This window comes from Heterocephalus glaber, unplaced genomic scaffold (assembly GCF_053883595.1).
Source record: "Heterocephalus glaber isolate CG9 unplaced genomic scaffold, H.glaber_assembly_v1.0 deba00001481, whole genome shotgun sequence".
In the NCBI taxonomy this organism is placed as follows: Eukaryota; Metazoa; Chordata; class Mammalia; order Rodentia; family Bathyergidae; genus Heterocephalus; species Heterocephalus glaber.
This window is the reverse complement of record NW_028258317.1, coordinates 36,270,209-36,290,839: the sequence shown is the minus strand read 5'-3', so window position 1 is coordinate 36,290,839 and position 20,631 is coordinate 36,270,209. Positions and strand designations below refer to the sequence as shown.

The 20,631-nt window shown below is 35.6% G+C and overlaps 1 protein-coding gene across 19 annotated transcripts in view; it reads left to right on the top strand.

Annotated features, from left to right (window-relative positions):
* Ccdc171 (coiled-coil domain containing 171) overlaps positions 1 to 20,631 on the top strand; it is a 361,174-nt gene that overhangs the window by 268,496 nt on the left and 72,047 nt on the right. For 2 of the 19 annotated variants that reach the window (XM_087183888.1, XM_087183890.1), the window contains one exon: positions 5,050 to 5,125. The exons of the other annotated variants lie outside the window; for them this stretch is intronic. In XM_087183888.1, coding sequence (XP_087040014.1) covers positions 5,050 to 5,091 — 42 coding nt within the window. In that variant the 3' untranslated portion in view covers positions 5,092 to 5,125. Of the gene's footprint in view, positions 1 to 5,049; positions 5,126 to 20,631 lie in introns of those variants that run through there. 19 annotated transcript variants of the gene reach the window in all.

Sequence of the window (20,631 nt, the reverse complement as noted above, 5' to 3'; positions counted from 1 at the left end):
ATCTAGTAGTGCACATGGCTTATGCTCTTCCACAGAAGAAAATTCAGTTCATCTAGTATCTGAGATGTTAGCTTTTTGTGCCACTTTCTTTAGTTACATAAAGCGTGGTGTTAATGATTTCTCAGGCTTGTAGTAGAACTGAATGTGTCAGTGTATGTAAAGTAGACAGCACAGTGTGCACTAGCAGGAGGAAGAAGGCAGTGCAAGGTGACCATACTATTGCATCTGCTGTGGAGTGCCCTTGTGAAAATGAAGTAAGCAACAGTAGCTTGTTTTCATTACTGTGAAGGTGTGTGCTTTATTTTAAGGAATGGTTATTTAGGATCTCCCCCCCCCCCATTTTCCCACTCTGCTTTTGCACTTACCTGTTTCTTCAAAAGCTTTAAATTATTATATCAAGCACTATTCACTTTAGCTTTCTGTTGGCTTTTTCATGTCATGTGATTTTTCTGATGAGATGTACCTCCAGTGAAAACTCTTGTCTAATTCTTCTACAGCAAGTTTAGAACTATTATGCTAATGTTTTTTAAATCTCCCAAGCAATAGTATATCAGGCTTTCAGTACAATACCAAGAAAAATGAAAACACCCAGAGTAAGCCAGTCAGCTTGAACTGAAAATGCTGGGACTGTGTGAAAGCAGAGGACTTTGCAATAAAAATATTCTCCCTCTAATTTATAAAGATAATACCTCTTTTTCATTATCTATACTCTCAATAGTATGTTTTCAGTAATTATGGTCTGTAATGCTGAAAATAGCTGGCAAATATTGGCAGGCAACCAATAAATATGTCTTCATATTCATTCAATGATAAAAAAACATTGTCCTTAAACACAGTAGGTAACATTTGTTGAGTGCTTAGTCTATGTCAGTTACGTGCTTAAGTACCTTACATTACAGACTTATTTAAACCTTTCAGTAACTTAATGAATTATCAGTAGTCTGCTTTTATTCTATCTTACAAAGGAAGAAACCAAAGTATGTGAAGATGAAGTAAGACACTGCAGGTCACATATCTAATGAATAGTATGCTTTTTAATCATGCTGTTTTACATTCTGTAAACCATGTCTTACTGGCTTTTTGTTTGTGTATTTTTTAAGATGGCTGAGAGAGAAAAAGAATAAAAGTAGGGTCTTATAGAATACAGTTTTATTTGTGTGGAAATAACGGAGAGAGTAAGAAACCCGAAAGAGGGTTAAATGCGCAAGTTACTTAAGTTGTCTATGTTTTGTTTGGCCTTTTCATCTTTAAAACGAAGATAGTCAGGGGCTGGGGATTTAGCTCAGTGGTTCTTCCGCCTGCCTCGCAAGCGCAAGGTCCTGAGTTCGATCTCTGGTACCAAAAAAAAAGAAGATAGTCAAAGTTCCTAACTCATAGTGTGATCATTAGTGTGATGATTAAATGTACTGATCCATTGGAAGTGCTTAGAATGGTAACAGATACATTGTAAATACTCAGTAGTTGTTACCTCTCCCCTAAAGCAAAAGCTTTATTAGGTCAGAACTTGGTCTTGATCACTGCTACATTCTCAGAGCTCAGAATCATCCCTAGCACGGAGGAAGGCTTCAGTATATATGGATGAATGAATACTTGATTAAAGGCATTTGGCAAGACGGATCAGGAAGCTGCTTTTGTCCAAGTTGTGCATGCTCTTAAGAAAGTTGGCATTAATTTTTACTTCTGACCCACATCATTTAAAAAGAAAGCCTTCCAAACCATCTCGTCAAAGTGTTTAAGGCTTAGTACATAAATGTCTATACCTTTGGAAATGTAGTATATTTTGTAAGTATGTGTTTATAAACACTTCATTAGAGAGTATTCCTTGTGAAACCACTTATTTGTGAAGATTTTAAATAACAAAGTCTTCCCTGTAAATACAGTACTGTAATCCTTTAATCACTCCTAATCACGGTGCCATCGCATACTCCTTAAATTAGAATGGTTTTTAATATGTGTTATACTTATAACTTTTGGGATACCATGATATTTTATATTTATGCTTGTTTTTCAGGCATATAAATTTCTTTGAGCTATTTTTATATTTATATAGATAAATAAAGAGCATTTTGAAAAGAATTCTAATTTTTTATATATAGAGTGATGAAATAAATGATATCAGTGTCTAAACTGTCAGGGAATAAAAATATCAAGAATTATTCTTAGTAAAGTTTTACATATATTCTCTACTGCATTCCTTAATGAAACAGCCTTCTAATTGCTCTGCAAAAGATTTCCACATTTTGGGCATACTTAGAAACTAAAGAGATGGTTAGGCAATTTCGTCTGAAAGATTGTACCGTTTTGATATTTTCTTCTTTGTGTTATCCCATGTACATAGTGAATTTTCTGAGAGCTAATCATCTTTTTAAATATGAAAATGAGCTCTTTTGAATGAAAAATATTGTTAAATATAACAAATAGCTTTTAATAAAGAGAATATGATATACTGATTAAAGTTTTTTATTATGCAGTTTCATTAGTATTCTACATAACAATTTGATATTATACAAAGTCTGATTACTTAGGTGTATAATGATACTTGCCTTAATATAATTTGATAGATTACTAATGTTAAAATCAGCTTTTAAAAATTACAAAAATTGTACATGATTTGGACAATAAAAAATCATACTCCTTAGAGGAGTATAAAGGAAATTTAAGATCATTTGAAATTCTACTATTCAAAAACAGCCAATATTAACATTTGATATATATATATTTTCTAGTTATTTTTGGCCATAAATACAAATATGCACATATAGTTTATATTTAATATGTTTTTATTTGTATTTAAACAATAACTGGGTCACACTGTTTTGTAAGCATGTTTTAATCCTAATAACACATCATAGATTTTTTTGTCAATAAATACAGATTTTAACACGATACATTATAAAATTCCTGGGTTCCATATTTTAAAAGATTTATTGAACTAAGATATTTTTCTTTAAGCGCATTGTTAAAAGATAGTCTTGGGAACTGATAGTTACAAAGAATCTGTTAAAGCTACTAGCTCTACAAAGGTTTTAAAAAAATATTTAGCAGATGGGACATTTTTACATCTTGTATTATAGACTATATTTCAAACTAGGTGTGGTTTTTTTTTACCTCCCTTAGGACTTTCAGCTCTCTGCCTTTTGAAAGGGACAAAATGACATATGAGGGCAAGAAATTACATCTTTGTAAAGTTTCTGGTACAGTTCTGAAAAATCTCACACTCTGTGCTTCTTAACTCAGCCTACATGCTGAGTTACATCCTCTATGGAAAAGATCTGATACCAGTAGCACTAAGTAAAAGTCTGATAGGAATTTTTTAAAAACTAGGAATGATTCATAAAGTCCTTCTGTTCTTTTCAAATCACTTATTCCTTTGTTTAAGGAAGAATAATTATAAGAAAATTAGTATCGAATGAGAATCAGTATTATTAGTGTTGTAGAAGGTTAGAGAGGTGATACAGCTTTGCTAGAAAGTAGAAGGACTGACTACAGAATGGATGAAATCTTTCCTCCTCTAGACATAAATGACACAGATAGCAGAATTTCTTATATTTTATGGAAATGTTAACTTTTTCTTGCAGAACACAACATTATCCTTTCTTGAGAAAGATGGATATGAATTATCCTTGTGATGCTGAAAGTGCTACTGGAGTTCAATCCTAGAATCACTGTTTTCTGTGAGCTCTTAGCTCTTCCAGCATGTCACTTTTCTCATCTGAAACATGTAGATGATAATATGTTCTCTGCTGTATCTTGGGATTGTGAGGATCATATGACATGTATGAAAGGACTTCAAATTTAAATAGCACATATATATTTTTGCAGTTGTTTTCCTTTAAATATTTCACATATAGATGTTCCTGGGTCAGGTGTAAGATTGCTTAGTTTTCCATTTCAGGTGGAGACTTTTGCTCTCTAAAAGACAAGCAGCTAAATTAGATTACAGGGAAGTGGGCAACCATGAATCTATGCAATTTTCTGTCCATCGTTGAGTTCGCTAGAAACACCATGTTGGTCAGAATGGGAATTACTTTCTTAACAGCACAGTATTTGGGAAAGATAAAATAATTCCATTTTCTGAGGTAAAGAGGCAGCAAGATAGTATTGAAGAAAACATGTGGTGAGTCAGAATGCCTGGATCCAAGTCCTGGCTCTGTAATTTAACCACCTTGGCAAGTCACTCAACAGCACTGAACTGCCATTTTCTCAGCTGCAAATGGTGACAGTGAAGCCTGTTTTGCTTTGGCTCACAGCACTGTGGGGAGATCAGATGAGATAATGTGCATGTGAAGTTGTTTTTTATGTTAGAAAATGCTGTATTAACATAAACTGTGGTGGGCTGAACTGCCAAAGGCTTGGGGGGGCGGTCAGGAATAGTGACCTAAGTACACTGAGGAATGTTTCAGTGTTTTTACTCTTGGTGGTTTTTGATTGATGATGTGTTCAACTCGTGCCTTCAAAAGAATAAAATATTCAACAACATCAATGTTTCCTTCTGGTTCAGTATAAAGTCATTGCCAAAACTTAGGCGGTAAATGCTCTCTCTGTACTTCTATTTTTAGTCATTATATGAAGTAATTAAAACATTACTACCATGTTCTTATTTTAAATCATTTTGTTGCCTTTATTTATACCATTTAATTTTTGTATATCTGTGTGTTGGGGGAGAGGCTTCAAATTATAGCTCTGTAAAAGATGACAGTATTTGCCTGTATGTGAAATGTCTGAGATGGACATTATTGCATTTAGTAAAAAACAAAAATTACAAAACATATTAAAGTACAAATTTACTTTTTTATTACAACTTTCAGTTCTAGGTGTCTCTAAGTAGAAAACCTGCTAAATGATAGAAATGTAATTTTTTGTCATTAATGTTAAGAGGCAGAAACTAAATCCTAAACTTGACCCTTTATCTTTTTTTTTTCGAAGCCTATTTTTAAGTAAAAATGTAACCTTACTAGGTAATACCTTTTAAAGCTTATTATTGAGAGACTGAAGCCTGTGAGCACTTGAACTTTCAAGTGCTACAACTAGAATTGCTATTCATTTCAGCTATTTGGACAAAAAACAGTGTTTGATGGACTGCTTGGGTGAAGACCTGGAAAAGGAAGGGTTATCTACAAATTGAGTGAGTTTATTATGGCTTAGTGATTTGCTGATTGATTTCATTTGCTGTCAGTTAAGGCTCTCTTAATGTCAGTTTTCTTTGCATAATGCCTTGAAATAAAGACTGATGAAGTTCTTCAGATTGATGCCGCTTATATAAACTGACCCTGATTTGCCCTATTCTGCATGACAATTTAAGTGACAGCAGTTAGAAGAAAATACAGCAGTGAATATGCAACTTAAGGATTAAGGAAGATACAGTAAATCATTTAGTCTAAAACTAGGTACAAAAGTAATTTCTTATAATTCCATGGGTGCTTTAAGTATTATTAAACAGACTATTACTATTGAATTATGTTTTAATGTTTTATATGCATACGATAACATCTAAAAATGATCCTAAATTCCTTTAAAATTGGTAAATCTTCCTCTTCTCACTTGCTTAAACTTGAAGTTTCCAGAATCACAATTTAAAAAAATTTTATTTGGATAGTCACATGTAAAAGGATAAAATTAGACCTTTATCTCACACCATATTATCTTACACCGTATACAAAAATTAATTCAAAATGATTAATTTCGTTAATAAGACCTTAAACCTTAAAACTTTTTGAATAAAACAAAGGAAAAAAGATCTTTGACATTGGTCCGGGCAGTGATTTTTAAAAAAATAGGTACCAAAGAAATAGGCAACAGAACCAAAAGAAACAAATGAGACTACATCAAATTAAAAAGCTGCAAGGCAAAGGAAATAATCACAACAAAATGAAAAGGCAGCCTATGGGTTGGGAGAAAGTATTTTCAATCTTGTATACACGAAGAGGTTAATATCCAAAACACTATGTACAGGGTATGCATGCAACCCGATTAATGGACAGAGGACTTGAATGGACATTTTCCTAGAGAGCCACATAGGTGGCCAATAGGTATATGAAAAGGTGCTCAAATCACCAGTCACCAGGGAAATGAAAACCTAGCAGTATAGGGTGTTATCACAAGTCAGAAGATGATGCCGTGGTTTGAGTTTGTCCCCCCAAAGCTCATGTGTTGGGAATTTAGTGCAGCAGTGGTGAGTGGTAAATCTCTAGGAGGTGATTAGGTCATGAGGAATGGATTACTGCCCTTATTGTGAGGATGTGTCCATTGTCATGGGGATGCTTTCCTTATGAAAGAATCAGTTTGTCTCCCTTCTCTCTCCCTCTTGCCCGATTAATGCTTTTTGCTGTCATAATGCAGCAAGAAGACTCTTGCCCCATGGCAGCCTCTTCCTCAGTCTTGGACTTCCTAGCCTCCAGAACTGTGAAAAATAAATTTTTGTTCTTTATAAATTACCCAGTCTGTGGTATTCTACTACAGCAGCCAAAGCAAACTAAGACAGATGAGAAGTACTGCTGAGGGTAGGAAGACGAGGTTATCCTTGTACACTGTTAGTGTAAGTGTAAATTAGAAAGTGTAATTATGGAAAGCAGTATAGGGGTTTGTTCCTCAAAAGTTAAATATGGAAGTGCCATATGGGCCGCCTGCCTCACAAGTGCAAGGTCCTGAGTTCGATCCCTGGTACCAAAAAGGAAAAAAAAAAAAGCCATATGGTCCAGCAACCCTAATTCTGGGAATATATCTAAAGGAAGTTAAATCCTTGCCTTGAAGAGATACCTGCATTCCCATGTTAATTGTGACATTATTTACAATAGCCAAGATAATGAAATCAACTATATCTATCTATCTCTCTATCTGACTCCATATGTATGAACATTCAACCTTAAAAAGGAACAAATTCTATAATATACAGCAACATGGATGAGCCTGGGGGACATTATTCTAAGTAAAATAAGCTAGATACAGAAAGACAAGTACTGTATAATCTCATATGAGGAAACTAAGAAAGTCAAATTCAAAAGCAGAACGGTGATTACTAGGGGCTGGGAGTGTGGAAAATGGGGAGATGTTGGTCAGAGGGTACATACTTTCTGTAATAAGATGATTTCTGGACGTCATGGTATAGCATTATGTACAGTGTAATTGAAATTTGCTAAGAGAGTAGATATTGAGCATTTTCACCACACATACAAAAAATGGGTAGCTATGTGAGATGATGGTGTGTTAGATTGTGGTAATAATTTTACAGTGTATATGCATATCAAATTATCACATTGTATAACTTAAATATGTACAATATTTATCAAAATATTTAACTTGAGATTGCATAGTTCTGTAAATTAAGTAACTAGTGAAATGTAGGGTAATTTTGAAGATTTTAGAAAGCACTACTCGGTTTTAGAGCCTTGTAGTGATAGTAATAGCCTCTCCTCCTTTCAGTGGCCAAAATTCTCATAATGCTGACTAGATGGACGTGTAAGTTTTGAGCTAATAAGTAACTCACTAAAGAAAACACACAGAATATTTAAGGTAAACAGTAGCATAATGAAAAGTTTAAAGATTTATTTGAGCAAACAGTGGTTCATGAATTGGGAAGCTCCAAACCAGAAGTAATTCAGAAGTTGTGATGGGGGAGCATAAAGGGAAGATTTTAAAAAGAGTGATCATGAAAGTAAAACAAAACAAAATATAATTAGTTATAGTTAAACAGTTGCCTTATTTGCTCTGACCTGCTGCAGAGTCCCTAGTTAATACAAGTTAGTATGATGGCTTCTGATTGGTTAGCCTTATTTCAGTTTTATTTAATATAGTCCTTTACAAGAAATAGCCTTCAGGCTGGGGATTTAGCTCAGTGGTTCCGCCACCTGCCTTGCAAGCACAAGGACCTGAGTTCTGTCCCCAGTACCAAAAAAAAAAAAAAAAGAAAAGTAAAGAAATAGCCTCCATTACATTTTTCTTACCTTAAAATTTAAAGTCACTTATGAAGCCTCACTAGCTCTGTCTGCTCAGATGTTTAGGTGTGATCTCCATTTTAATTTAACATGTTAATAGTCTTAATTTCTTTTTTCAGTGAGGTTTGTTTAACTCACCCCCGGCAAGTAGCTTTTCTCTGCAGAGTGTGACATTACTTCAGTGTAGCATGGCATTGTTTTGGATGGGCACTAAGGTTAAGTGATTTCTTGTTCACATTGAATGATAGGTGCAATTGTGACTGAGAAAGGATTCAGTGACAAGAATAAAATTTGGAAATTATGAAAGAATTTTTCTTATATCTTTGTTAATATTCCGTACTCAGTAGATCTTAGGTGTCAAAATCCATGATTAAGAGACAAGTAGAGGTAAAATCTTATTACAGGAATTTGTTAGTACACAAGTCCTAATATTCCTAGAGCAGCATGAATGTTTATCTAGATTACATTTAGAACCTTGAAAACAGATGATGATGATGCCATCACATTTTCTCTGATCATGTTCATTCCAATCTGAATAATTACTTAAACATAAAACTTAAATCTTCAGGGTGGCTAAATGAGGGTTTATTTAAAAAAAATTATTATAATAGAATTTATAAGCTATTGTTTCTGACACCAGATTTTATACATACCTGTATGTCTCTCATTATAAAAAGTACATTCAGAAAAAAAACCAAAAAACAAAACAAAAAAACAAAAAAAAGTACATTCAGAAACATTCATTACAAGCACACTCAGATTTCTTTTCTTTTATAAATACTAAGCCAAAATCCAAATCAACTCTTAATCTAAAATATAAGGTTGTTGGGCCGGGGATTTAGCTGAGTGGTTCCACTGCCTACCTCGCAAGTGCAAGGTCCCAAGTTCGATCCCCGGTACCCCCCCCCCAAAAGGTTGTTGTTTAATTTATTTTCAAAAGAAAAGTAAAAATTAAAAACTTAATAACTTGTCTTAACCACCTTTAAAAATAATATTTCTCTTAACAAAATAGTAGCTTTAAAAAACAACTCCAGGAACTAACTAACACTGGCTGAACCAGTTTTAGAAAACAGAAATTGCATACAAGCAAGTCTGGGCTAATGTTTGGTACCTGTTTGCTGTACCCCCTCCTGTATTCTCTGTGTTCCCTTGTTTGTTCAGCCCCGATGATCACTATGGGATAGCCCCACATGGGAGCGATGGTCAACTCTAAGCCCCAGAAGGATCTCAGGGAAGTGACCTGGAAGACTACGCAGGGTAGCTGAGACCTTGCTTTATTCTGGGCTCCTTTAGATAGTTACTCTAAAGAACTTGTCCTTTCTTTCTTATCAATAAAGTGGACTCACAAAAGAACAAAACCAATGAGAAAGAAAAGATCTTTTAAATGAATACTATGTACTAATTTTAAAATTTGATTTTGACATTCTGACCCAGTTTTTTTTTGTTGTAACACGTGATTGATAACTACACACATTCCTTTGTGTGTGCACATGCTTATTTCTAGCTTCTTTGAAACTAGCTGAATATCATACCAGAAATTTATGCAATGAATTGTTAACTAACCTTGCTTACTATATAGATTTGCGTGTACACCAGTGAAACACGACCCTGTAAATGTCAATATATACCAGTAACTCCAAATGACATAATTTTATTGGAACACAGAAATTGTTTTTGTGTGATTCAGGCCTGGAATCCCACATGTGAAATTCCAAATGCCAAAATGTTCTGAGAACTTGTAAAGTGGAGGCAAAACCTGACCTGCACTAATATTGTGGTAAAATCTAAGAACTGATATAAGGTCTTTATGATCTCAGTTTACCCTCCTCACTGCAGTTATTCAATGTTGTGTTGTAGAATGTTGTAATTAAGAGTGTTGCTCATATCCTGATGAGAGTGTTATGTTCTGTATGACGAGTTTCCAAACTCTGCAGAACCCTGACTGTGGAACATGGCTGGTTGTGATGGTTTTAGGTAAGGGGCTGAAGAGAATGATCTGCTGTTGTGAAACAGGTTCCACACAAGTGCCACACTATTACTTCAGTGGAAGTTTTTCACCTAGAGGGTTGGTAAAGTTCTTTTTGGCTGCATGAAGTCAGTAATGCTGTAAATAAACACCTGCATCAAATTCTTGTATTACAGCTAAGTGGCCTTTAGCACCTTGGTCCAAAATTAATGTACAGAAACCAGTTATTCATATCCTTTGCTGAGATTCATAAGCAAAGCTAACAGTTTGATGTGCACAGAGGAAAGGTCATTGTTCTGGGCAGGATGTATCTTGGTATACTATCAGATTTCTCAAAGCAGGTGGATCATGAGCTTGGTTATGCAACAGACACATGGGAGGTCCTGGTTACCACTTTGTTCAGTCTTTAAAAAATAGAAATCAGACAGAGATTACTGGAATAGAAAGTGCCCTTTATTAAACCCCAGAATACACATTCAAGAGGCTAAATAGACACTTCAAATAGTCTGCATTATAATTGAATTTGAAAATCTTACTAGCTCTAAAATGACAAACCATATCAATATTACATGTTTTTAATATAATCAAGATGAATAAGTATATATGGAACTCCTGCTTGAGCCCTACACTAAAGATGGGTGGTATGATGAAAGAGGATCAACGAGCCTGTGGGCAGGAGGAATTAAAAACCCCTAGTGTTAGCATTCGTACATCAAGAGGAGCAGGACAGATACTAGCATGGGAACCCTTGAGTGCCAGCACGTGTGCTGTGAGCCTTTGGGGAGCAAAAGATCAGGAAAGGGGCTAAATGTGTCACAATCCTGTATTGCGTCCTCTCCACAAAAGTAGTGATTTAAGTAGGCGTTTCGCTCTTTTGAGGATACAGTCTACTTAGCATCTTACCCACTCCATTTCAATATGAAATCTAAAAATGTATTATTTCCCCAACTTTAAAAAACACAAACTAGAACTTGCTATTCCTTTCTTCATATACATCTAAATGGCTTCCGATTACCCTTAAAATAAACTTTGCATCATCCAACTTTTCATTTTGGTGTTGGCATTTTAATAGTTTGAGCCTTACCACAGCTGCATCTCCTAAGCCTTCCCACATTATTTACTGAGTTAGAATCACACTGCGGTTTGGCCATAACTTGAACAGAGCAAGCATAATCCCATTTCAGAGACTTGGTGCTTGTTTGCTTCTTGGGTCCCTTCCTTGGTATACCTTTGCCCTTGGGTCGTCATGATGTTTTCTTTTTCTCTTTCTCTTATGCATGTCGTTGTTTAACTCTCACCTTGTAAAAGCCATCACTGAGTACTAAATAAAATAACCTTCATTCTTGCTTCACTCTTTGCAGCCCTAACCCTGCTTTGCTTTCCTTTAGCACATTGTCTATTTGTTTATGGCCTGTCTCTCTAGGATGTGAGACCCAGGAGGGCAAGGCTTTTTATCTTCAGTGCCAAGAGCATAATAGGTACTTAATAATATTTGTTGAGTAAGTTAATGAATAAATGGAGATTTTTGCTATTGTCACTTAATGAAAACAGTAAGGGGTTTGGAGTCTGATGGGCCCTTGATTTCAGCTTGGTCACTTATTAGAAATGTGCTCTTAAGAAGATTATTTATGGGTTCTGAGCTTCAGTAGCTTTATATCTAGAACATTGCTAAATATTTCTTTTCAAAGACTAGGTAAAGATAAGAGATTATGCATGTTGTCACAGAAAACGGACTGTGCTAGATTTGCATCACCTGTATTTAGCATAACCAGTGCATTTTTGGGTAAGGAGTCTAATAAATCACCCTGTGCAGATGTTATCTATTACTTGATAAGTGTTAGAGAATAAAATAACTGATCTTCAAGGAGTGTACTCTTAGTTATCAAAAGTTTGTATGAAAATTTTTATGTTGCAGTGCCATATGTCATTATTTTGACATTTGAACAGAGATAGACTGCCAGAATTCTAGCTCACACCATTACAATTGAATAAAAACAATTCACCTGGTGGCGCACACCTGTAAACTCACCCTCACTGTGGGAGGCTGAGGCAGGAGGATCAGATCAAAAGTTTAAGCTCAGACTGGGTAATTTAGTGACTCAGTGAGACCCTGTCTCAAAATCATAAATGAAAAAGGGTTGGTGACATAGCTCAGTATGAAGGCTCTGGGTTCAATTTCCAGCACTACATAACCCACCCACCCCCAATAATGCTGTCTACTCATGCCATGTCTTGCTATATGTCAGGAGAATCCAAAGCAGCTCTAAGAATCTTTTCACTAGTAAAGGGATGGTTGATGTTCAATAAATAATAACTGTAATAATATTTTTTGTTGCATTGGAGAGCTAACATAATGAAGTTAAGCTTCATGATTTCTTATGTCCCACAATTCTGTTATTCACGAAACTATTCTCATTTTATCAGGTCTTATTTTTCAACATATTAATAAGCCCAGTGACAATTGCATAATTTTTATAACAACCATTTTGTAGACTTCTTAAGGTTTTTAGTCCTTAAAGCAAGGCAATTTATTATTGTTGCTGTTCTTGCTGCTATTAATCTAGTAATTTTCTCTAAGAAATGCATTCCTCTCAATTTTTCTAAAATTACTGTTGCTTTTTGTAGTTTTTATATCCACATAAAAGTGGTTTCCAGAAGGAACCCCACATCTCCAATTATTTTGTTGATCCCTTTCCATATTCACAGGAAACTAATATGTCATTTCTACATGTTATCCCTTTGGTCCTTCATTATGGTAACCTTTGGCATGATGAGACCGGTAATCACCATCAATCTAGTAGATGCACTTAGCTTTAAAATTGGCTTTGATTCAATTCTGTTTGGAAATAGCATATTTGAAAAGTAGTTGGTCTTATTTTTGGGTACATTTAAGTTTTATATGTCATGGTTGAGTGGAGGCCAGAAAAAAAAGTTTAGAGTCTAAACAAGATAAAAAGAAAAGATGATTTTAAAAAGTCTGCTGCAAAAGTATTCTGCAACTCTGCTGAATATGGTTTCCCATGAGGGTCCTTCTCATACCTGAAAAGCTACTATATTTACATCCTTCAAAGATGGTGCCAATAAAAATTTTGAATGATGGGATAAGTCTAGGGCCATTTCAAATGCCAAAAAAGGAGAAAATGAACTTGGATTCTCTTTTTCTTATATAAAATAACACCAGCAAAAACATAGCTGAACTCTACAACTTCACATCAAGTCAGTTCACTATTTTGTCTTCTGTTGTGCTTGACTAAGGAAGTTGTGCATTTCCAACAAAGATTTTTCTCTTCTAATAACGTGAAACTACCCTTATAATTGCCACTGTCGCCCCTAAAAAGACTGCAGCATTTATGTGTCTACTGTATGATCTAGTTACAGAGTTTTAACCATACCCTGTACTATGTAGAACTACAGTCTTATGTGGACAGAAGTAGCCACATGTATACCAACCATAGTACATTCAGGGTTGAAAGTGGGCTATCTAGGAATGGGAAGTTTTCTGGGAGAGAGAGAGAGAGAGAGAGAGAGGGGAGAGAGAGAGAGAGAGAAAGAGAAAATGAGAATATGAACTTGGATTATCAAAATCCTAGTTTCTGTATGAGGGAAGGTAATTTTTCTTTCAGGTTATTTTCCAAGAATGTCAATATTCTTCAATGTTAGTAGGTAAAATGAAAATGGAATATAGCTTAAGTCTTATTCCTTCTCTATGTATACTCAGCATATATGGCTCTCATTCCGAATAGAATTTGTAAGTCAGTGAGCTAACCCTGTCTGGGCGTGGTTTCCCATGGGTTATCACTGTCTTAGTATTTTGCTTGTATTGTCCTTTACTGATGATACCAGATTTTTGTAGTCATTTTACATATTTAAATCAAGCATACTAGATATTTTCCAAGTGTTGTTCTTCAAAGTAATTTATTGTGTAAATAATAGGTAAATTTCTATAATTTCTAAGCTTCATTTATTCTCATTAAAAAAATCTCAGTCATCTTTCAAATACAGTTTTTTTTCTAGAATCCAAAGATATTTTGGGGAAAGGATAGAAATTATGTGGCATGTTTGGATAGAATAGTCATTCATTAATTTGTTATGAATGTTTACTGAATACTTTTACAGAATGAATAAAGTTTTCAGGAAAATAGCCCCTGAAATGATTTTATTTGAAATATTTATTTCATTTACATAAACAAAAATTTGTGACTCAATAGTCATTGCAGTGTAGTAGTTATTAATGAGTTTGAGCTCTTTAAAAATCCTGATTTCTTTGGGTTTTTTTCAGTCAGTAAAAAAGAGAAAGTGGATTCAATTGATGTTACATGAGTATTGAATAGTCTGTGGAACTTTATGTAACTTGGAAAGCTTAGATTAATCTACTCATTTCATTGAGAAAACCTGTAAAATGTAAAATGTAAAACTAAACTAGAAAACTTGCACACATAGAGTGGCCATGGCTTTGGAATTGGACATGGAATTGAATTTCAGTTCCACTCCTTATTAACTAAGTGTCCTTGGACAAGATACTTGGCATCACTGAGCCTTAGTTTCTTCTTCTATAAAAACAGAAATAATATTAGTCTTAACAGGATTCTTGTCAGAAAAAATATGTACAGCATGCAAAAATATGCAAAAAACATGGCATCTAGTACTTTGCAGTTGTTACTAGAAGTGGAGTCCAGCTTGGGAATTTTGGTGCAGCCTAGACTTTATAGACTCCCATAGATTCAGACTCACCTGGTGTTTCTGGTGGTAGTGTGGAGCTCAGTGCCATCATCTACCCAGTTTGGGGCATTTGTAGGTTTGACTTCAAGTGGAGAGATGAGCTGAGTGTACATGCCTCTCAGATCCCATGGGCTCCTTTGAGGCTGTGCTATAGTCCTAAGAGCTGCCATTGTGGTATTGTTGCATTTTATTACAGTGAGCAAATATAGATGCGTGTCTCATACCTTACATGTTGAATATGATAAGCAAAATCCTAGGTTGCTGTATTCAAGTATCTGCATAAAGGAGCCTTTAGGAGTTATGAGCACAAGACTGGTTAGTCCAGGCCTTTACCAAATAAGTAGGTACCATTACAAAAATTTAAAAGATGTTTTACACTCTTCTTATTTGCAAAAATATATATAGATATGTCAATAAACTTGTAAATCTCCCCTTTTAGTTAAATGTTGGTGCCCTCTCTCTCTCTCTGTATGTATATATATATTATATATATATGTATCTTTTTATTTTGAAGTAAGTGTGGATTCATAAGAATTTGCAAAATTAGATAAATTTAGGACTATCAAATCCAGAAATTTGACATTGGCCCAATGTGTGTATATACTTCTGTGACATTTGATTTTATCACATGTATGTATCTGTGTAGCCACAGCCAAGATCAAGATACAGAACTATTACATTACCACAAAGATCTTCCATAGCTAGCCACTTCATAGACATATCACCTCCTCCCCAATCCTTGGCAACCCCTAGTTTTTATCCCTATAATTTTGTCATTTCAAGAATATTGTATAAGTGCAATTTCATGGAATATGACCTTCTGATATTGGCTTTTTTCACCTAATATAATACTATTGAAATCCATCCAAATGTTTGCAAGTATCGATTAATTTTTCTCTTTATGTTGGTGACTAGTATTCATAGTAGGGATATACCATACTTTGGTTAGCCATTCATGCACCGAAGGATATTTTTGTTGTTTCCAGTTTTTGAGTTTATATGTAAAGCTGCTATGCACGTTTGTGTGCAGGTCTTTGTGTGGGTATACATTTTCATTTCTCTAGGATGAATGCTTTGAATGTGTGATTGCTGGGTCATATATAATATATGTTTAGTTTTATAAAAGAAACTTCCAGACTCTTTCCCAGAGCAACTGTACTACTCATTCTTACCACCAATGTTTGAGAGGTCCATTATTCTGCTTCCTCACCCGCATTTGGTGTCATGACAGTCTTGTTAGCTGTTCTGATAGGTATACAGTGATATCTCATTGTGGATTCAGTTTGCATTTCTCTAATGGCTAGTGATTGTGAAAATCTTTTTTATTTGCTGTAAGTATATTCTCTTCTATAAAATTAGTTATTTGTATATTCTCTTTGGTAAAATGTGAGGGTAGAATATATCTTGTGTCTTTTCCTCATTTTGTAATAAGATTATCTTTTTACTACTGAATTTTGAGACTTGTTTAACATCTTCTGAAAGCTAGTTCTTTATCACATATGTGATGTGTAAATATTTTCCCCCTGCCTGTAGCATGTCTTTAATCTTTATAACAGGATTTTTCATAGATGAAAAGTTTCAAGTTCAGTTTATTGATTTTTCTTCATGGCTCAAGCTTTTTGTATCTTGTCTATGAACTCTTCACCAAACTCCAGATCCCAAAGAATTTTTCCTATATTTTCTTCTAAAAGTTTAATAGTCTTTCACTCTACATTTAAATCTGTGATCAATTTTGAGTTACTTTTGTTTAAGGTGAGTGGTTTAAGTTGTGGTAATGAGATTCTAACATGGTTCTCAAGGTCCTTTCTCATGCTACATGTTCACAGTAAAGTCAAACCTGTTCTTGAGGGTGAGCAATGACAATAAATACAATGGACAGAACACCTGTAATCAAGAGGAGATTGTCCTGGATGTGCCTGACCTAATCAAGTGACCCCTTTGACAATGGAGAAGTATCTGAGTGATGCTCTTCTGCTGGCCTGGAAGAACACAGACTGCTACGTTGGAAGAGGGGGGATCCATTTGGCAAGGCCTTAAGCATGACCTGTGGTACCTGAAGATGACCTGGCTGACATCAAGAAAACGGAAACTTTTTTCTGCCAGTTTGAATGGGCCTCAATGAGGATCTGAGTCTCAGATGAGAACATGGCAGAGAAGTAAGCAGTAACAAATCAACCTCTCCAAGATTCGGAATCCAGACACTAGAAAACAGCTACCTGGAGAAGAGAAGGAGGAGGGAGTTGAATCCCTGGGACTCCGGAAGGATCTGAAGGAAAAATCAGAACTGCAGAGAAAGTGAGGAGACTGACTGCAGCACAGAAGGAAGGGGCAAAGTGCACCTCTCCCAGCTCCCAGCGTGAGAGAGGAGTATAGAATCTTTAGAGGCACAGTGAGGACGCTGAGTCAGAGGCCTCCCGAGAAATGCGCCAGTGGAGCAGAGCAGTGGATACTGTGCATGGCTGCAAGGGCCGGCAAGTGGTTCCAGTCCAGGCGACAGCCCTGTTCCCTGGAGAGAGTGCTTGGTCGTTGCCTTTTTAGGGAGGAGCCAACTGAAGCTGGGATTCAGAGCAGCCAAGGGCTAGTTTTGTCTCAGGGCTCCCTGTGTTGAAATCCCTCAGCAGCTGGGGGAAGGACTATCTATGTCGGGGTCAGGGGAGCTGTGGGGGGCCAGCAAGGTACACCCAGAGTATTACTGGGTGAAGACTCAGGCTGGAGGCCATGGTCAGCCTGAACTTCTGTGGAATTGAAAGCGCCCCAACCCTGCTGCAGGCTTGCTGAGATCATCCGGCACCCCACCCTAACCCTACTGCAGACTGACTGGGGTTACCAGCACAGGCCTGGGCTCTGACTCAGACACTGCCACAAAACTGTAGACACCAGAAAATAACCATGGGCTTGAAGTCACAGAGAAATTTCTTTGTTTTTCTTTTTTTGTTTTGTTTTGTCTTTTTGGTTTTTTTCTCTTTTTTTGGTACCCGGGATCGAACTCGGGTCCTTGCGCTTGTGAGGCAGGTGGCGGAACCACTGAGCTAAATCCCAGGCCCTTTTTGGGGTTTTAAAAATTTTGTTCATTTGTTGTTTTTCTTCTCTGCTTTTGTTTTTTCGTAAGTGTGAACCTTATTTTTCACTTTTTGTTTTGCTTTGTTCTTGTTTTTTCCTTCTTTCTCCCCCGTTTCCCGCAGTTTCCCGAAGCTTAAGTAATCTACCTTTCCCTTCAGCCTTGCTTTTAATCTCTTTTTTTATTTCTGTATTTTTTCTCTTATTCCTATTAAATTTTCTCCCCTGAGGGTAAAATTGCTCTATTAAGTGGATTTTTACTGTATATAATTTTCTGATTGGTTTTAGATTTTGTTACATAACAGTAAAGTTTGTATCTATGGTTAAAGGTGGCAAATTAATTGTTATCAGTTTATCATTTTCTGGACTGTGCTTGATGCTATTTTAATTACTGGTTGTACTACTTTAGCCAAGATGACACAGTTGGGATCAGTTGTTCTTCCTTGTATGCCAATACCAAGATTGTGTAGGGATCATAAACAATACCATAGTCCAGTACCAAAGAACTGGGTGCTAGGCCAAAGAAACACCAACCTTTAATCCCTAACAAATTGAAGACAAATTCACAAGCCAAAAGCCAGCTTCGTGTATGTAGAAGACATCTCTGAAAAGTAATCATTCCCCAAAGCGGTCTCAGTATTAGTAATAAAGCTATGTACCATAAGCAATTTACAACACCAATGCAGAATACAAATAAAAATAGAAAATGAGAAAACACAGAAGCAAGATGTAACCCCATACCTCCAGCTCACCCAAGGCAAATCCAGGGGGCATTGAAATGGAAGAAATCAACAGCTACCCAGCTGGACTTCCTGAAATGGTAGCAGGAGAAGTAGCAAAGCAGATGAACGAGGCTTTAGAAAAAAAAACAAATCAGAAATAATTGCAGTTTACTAAAGAGGTGACCATAATGAAGGACATGGTTAGTGAATCTAGAGTAGATACAGATGAAAAAACAATAGAGATTGTGGCTTCAGTGGATGCCTTGATTTCAGCCCGATGAAACCTTGAGCAGAGAACCAGTTAACACATGTTGGACTTCTGACCATTCAAACCAGGAAGTAATACATTTGTGATGTTTTAAGCAATTAAGTTTGTAGTAACTTGTTATGCTGCAATACAGATTTTAGTATCCTGAGGTGGGGTGCTGCTTTTGTGTTTGTATTTAGGTGAAGATTTTGAGTATTGAATCTTTTGCTTTGGGTGTGAAGGAAAGAAGTAGAACATAGGGCTTCCAAGCCCTGTACCTTAGCAGATTTTCTTCTGGATATGGAGGCTTCCTGGAATTCTCCTTTGCATTTTTCTGACTCTAGTTAGTCACTTGGTGTTCTCTCTAGGGGCAACATAACTGCCCAAGCCTTCCACAGCCCCAGCAGGAGTGCCAGCTAGCTCAGTTGCTTCTAGTGCCCTTTTCTGGTCAGTCACCTGATGCTGTAGAGGTATGTTTTCTGAACTTTTTTGATGGTACACTCCAATTTTTGAGCCAGCATCCACAATATATGCATATTTATTCCTGAACTTATATCATTGTTAAATAAACTCTATAGCATAAAACAGAAAAATTTAAAAGGTATGAATGTAAATTTGTAATAGATAAAAAGTGTTTAAGCTTGTCTTCAAGCCCACCTGCAGTTTGTCCCTCTGTTGAAGCAGTGTTCCTTTGTTTTGGGTAGGGTTTCACTGAAGTCTTGTTGCTTGTGTTTTCTATTTCTTATTGATTCCTCAGCTTTCTTTACTGATGGCATTCTTGGTAGCTTTTATGCACACATATACACACATGTGCAAACAGTTTCACATGGCAGAACGTTTCATGCGGCAGTGTATCTTGTTACATGGTTTCTTACACACATTTGTACTGGAATGGAATGTCATGGTGAAACAAGTACTGTTTGTGGGCAGGGCCAGAACACAAACATCAAATGAGTTCAATTCCAGATTTTCAGTGAACTTGATGGGTCACAGTTGCTCTTTGTGGACAGCTAGTCCCTTTAAGTCTCATTCCCTACTATATCCCTACATTTATGAAATTGTATAAAAATTGGAATGAAATTAAGTCTACTAAATGAGCAACCTTATCAGAATGATTTTTGATAACATAAAATAACTAATTGTCCTTTAATTCCAGGTGCCAACAAATAAATTTGGTAGTAAAAATTGTTGTGAGACTTTGTTCCTTAGGAATGACATTATAAATATAGTACTTTTTTCCTTCAATGAGAGATTTTGTTGCAGCAAATTGCTATTCATTGGATTCTAAATATTTTTTCTGAAAGGACTTTATTATATTAAGTATGTATTGAAGATATCTAACAATAACTATTTTGCATTATGTAGAATACATATCCTTTGGAAATACTGAATTACTTTATGAATTAAACAGTAATTTTTTCTAATTTAATATTATTATCACAGCTAACATTTATCTGATGAGTGCTTACTAGGTACCATGTACATTAAGGTCTTTTCATGTGTTAATACTCATTTAATTTCCACAGAAATCTTTAAAAGATAGGAATTATTGGGCTGGGTATTTAGCTCAGTAGTGCTGCTGCTTGCTTCACAAGTACAAGGTCCTGAGTTTGATCCTCAGTACCAAAAAACAGAGATAGCAATTATTATCCCCATTTTATGGGAATCTATTATATTTTGCATATTTTAGTATATCTGGCATATCTGTTTTACCTAATGTCTTTAAATAATACATGTATTTATAATTTATGAGTTAAAGTGAAATGTCAGAGATTTTTCTTCCCACTTACTCAACAATGTAGATAAAACATCTAACATTTTTGCAACTAGGCCTTATGATATTTCACTGATTTTTCCTCCTAACATCCTCTCCCCAGTGATCCCATTTTCCCTGATGTTCACATGTTAAGTCAGTCTAAACCACAACTTAGTATGTGTGTGATGTACAGAATTTTATATGTTTGGGTTCTCTCATCTTGTTACTACCAA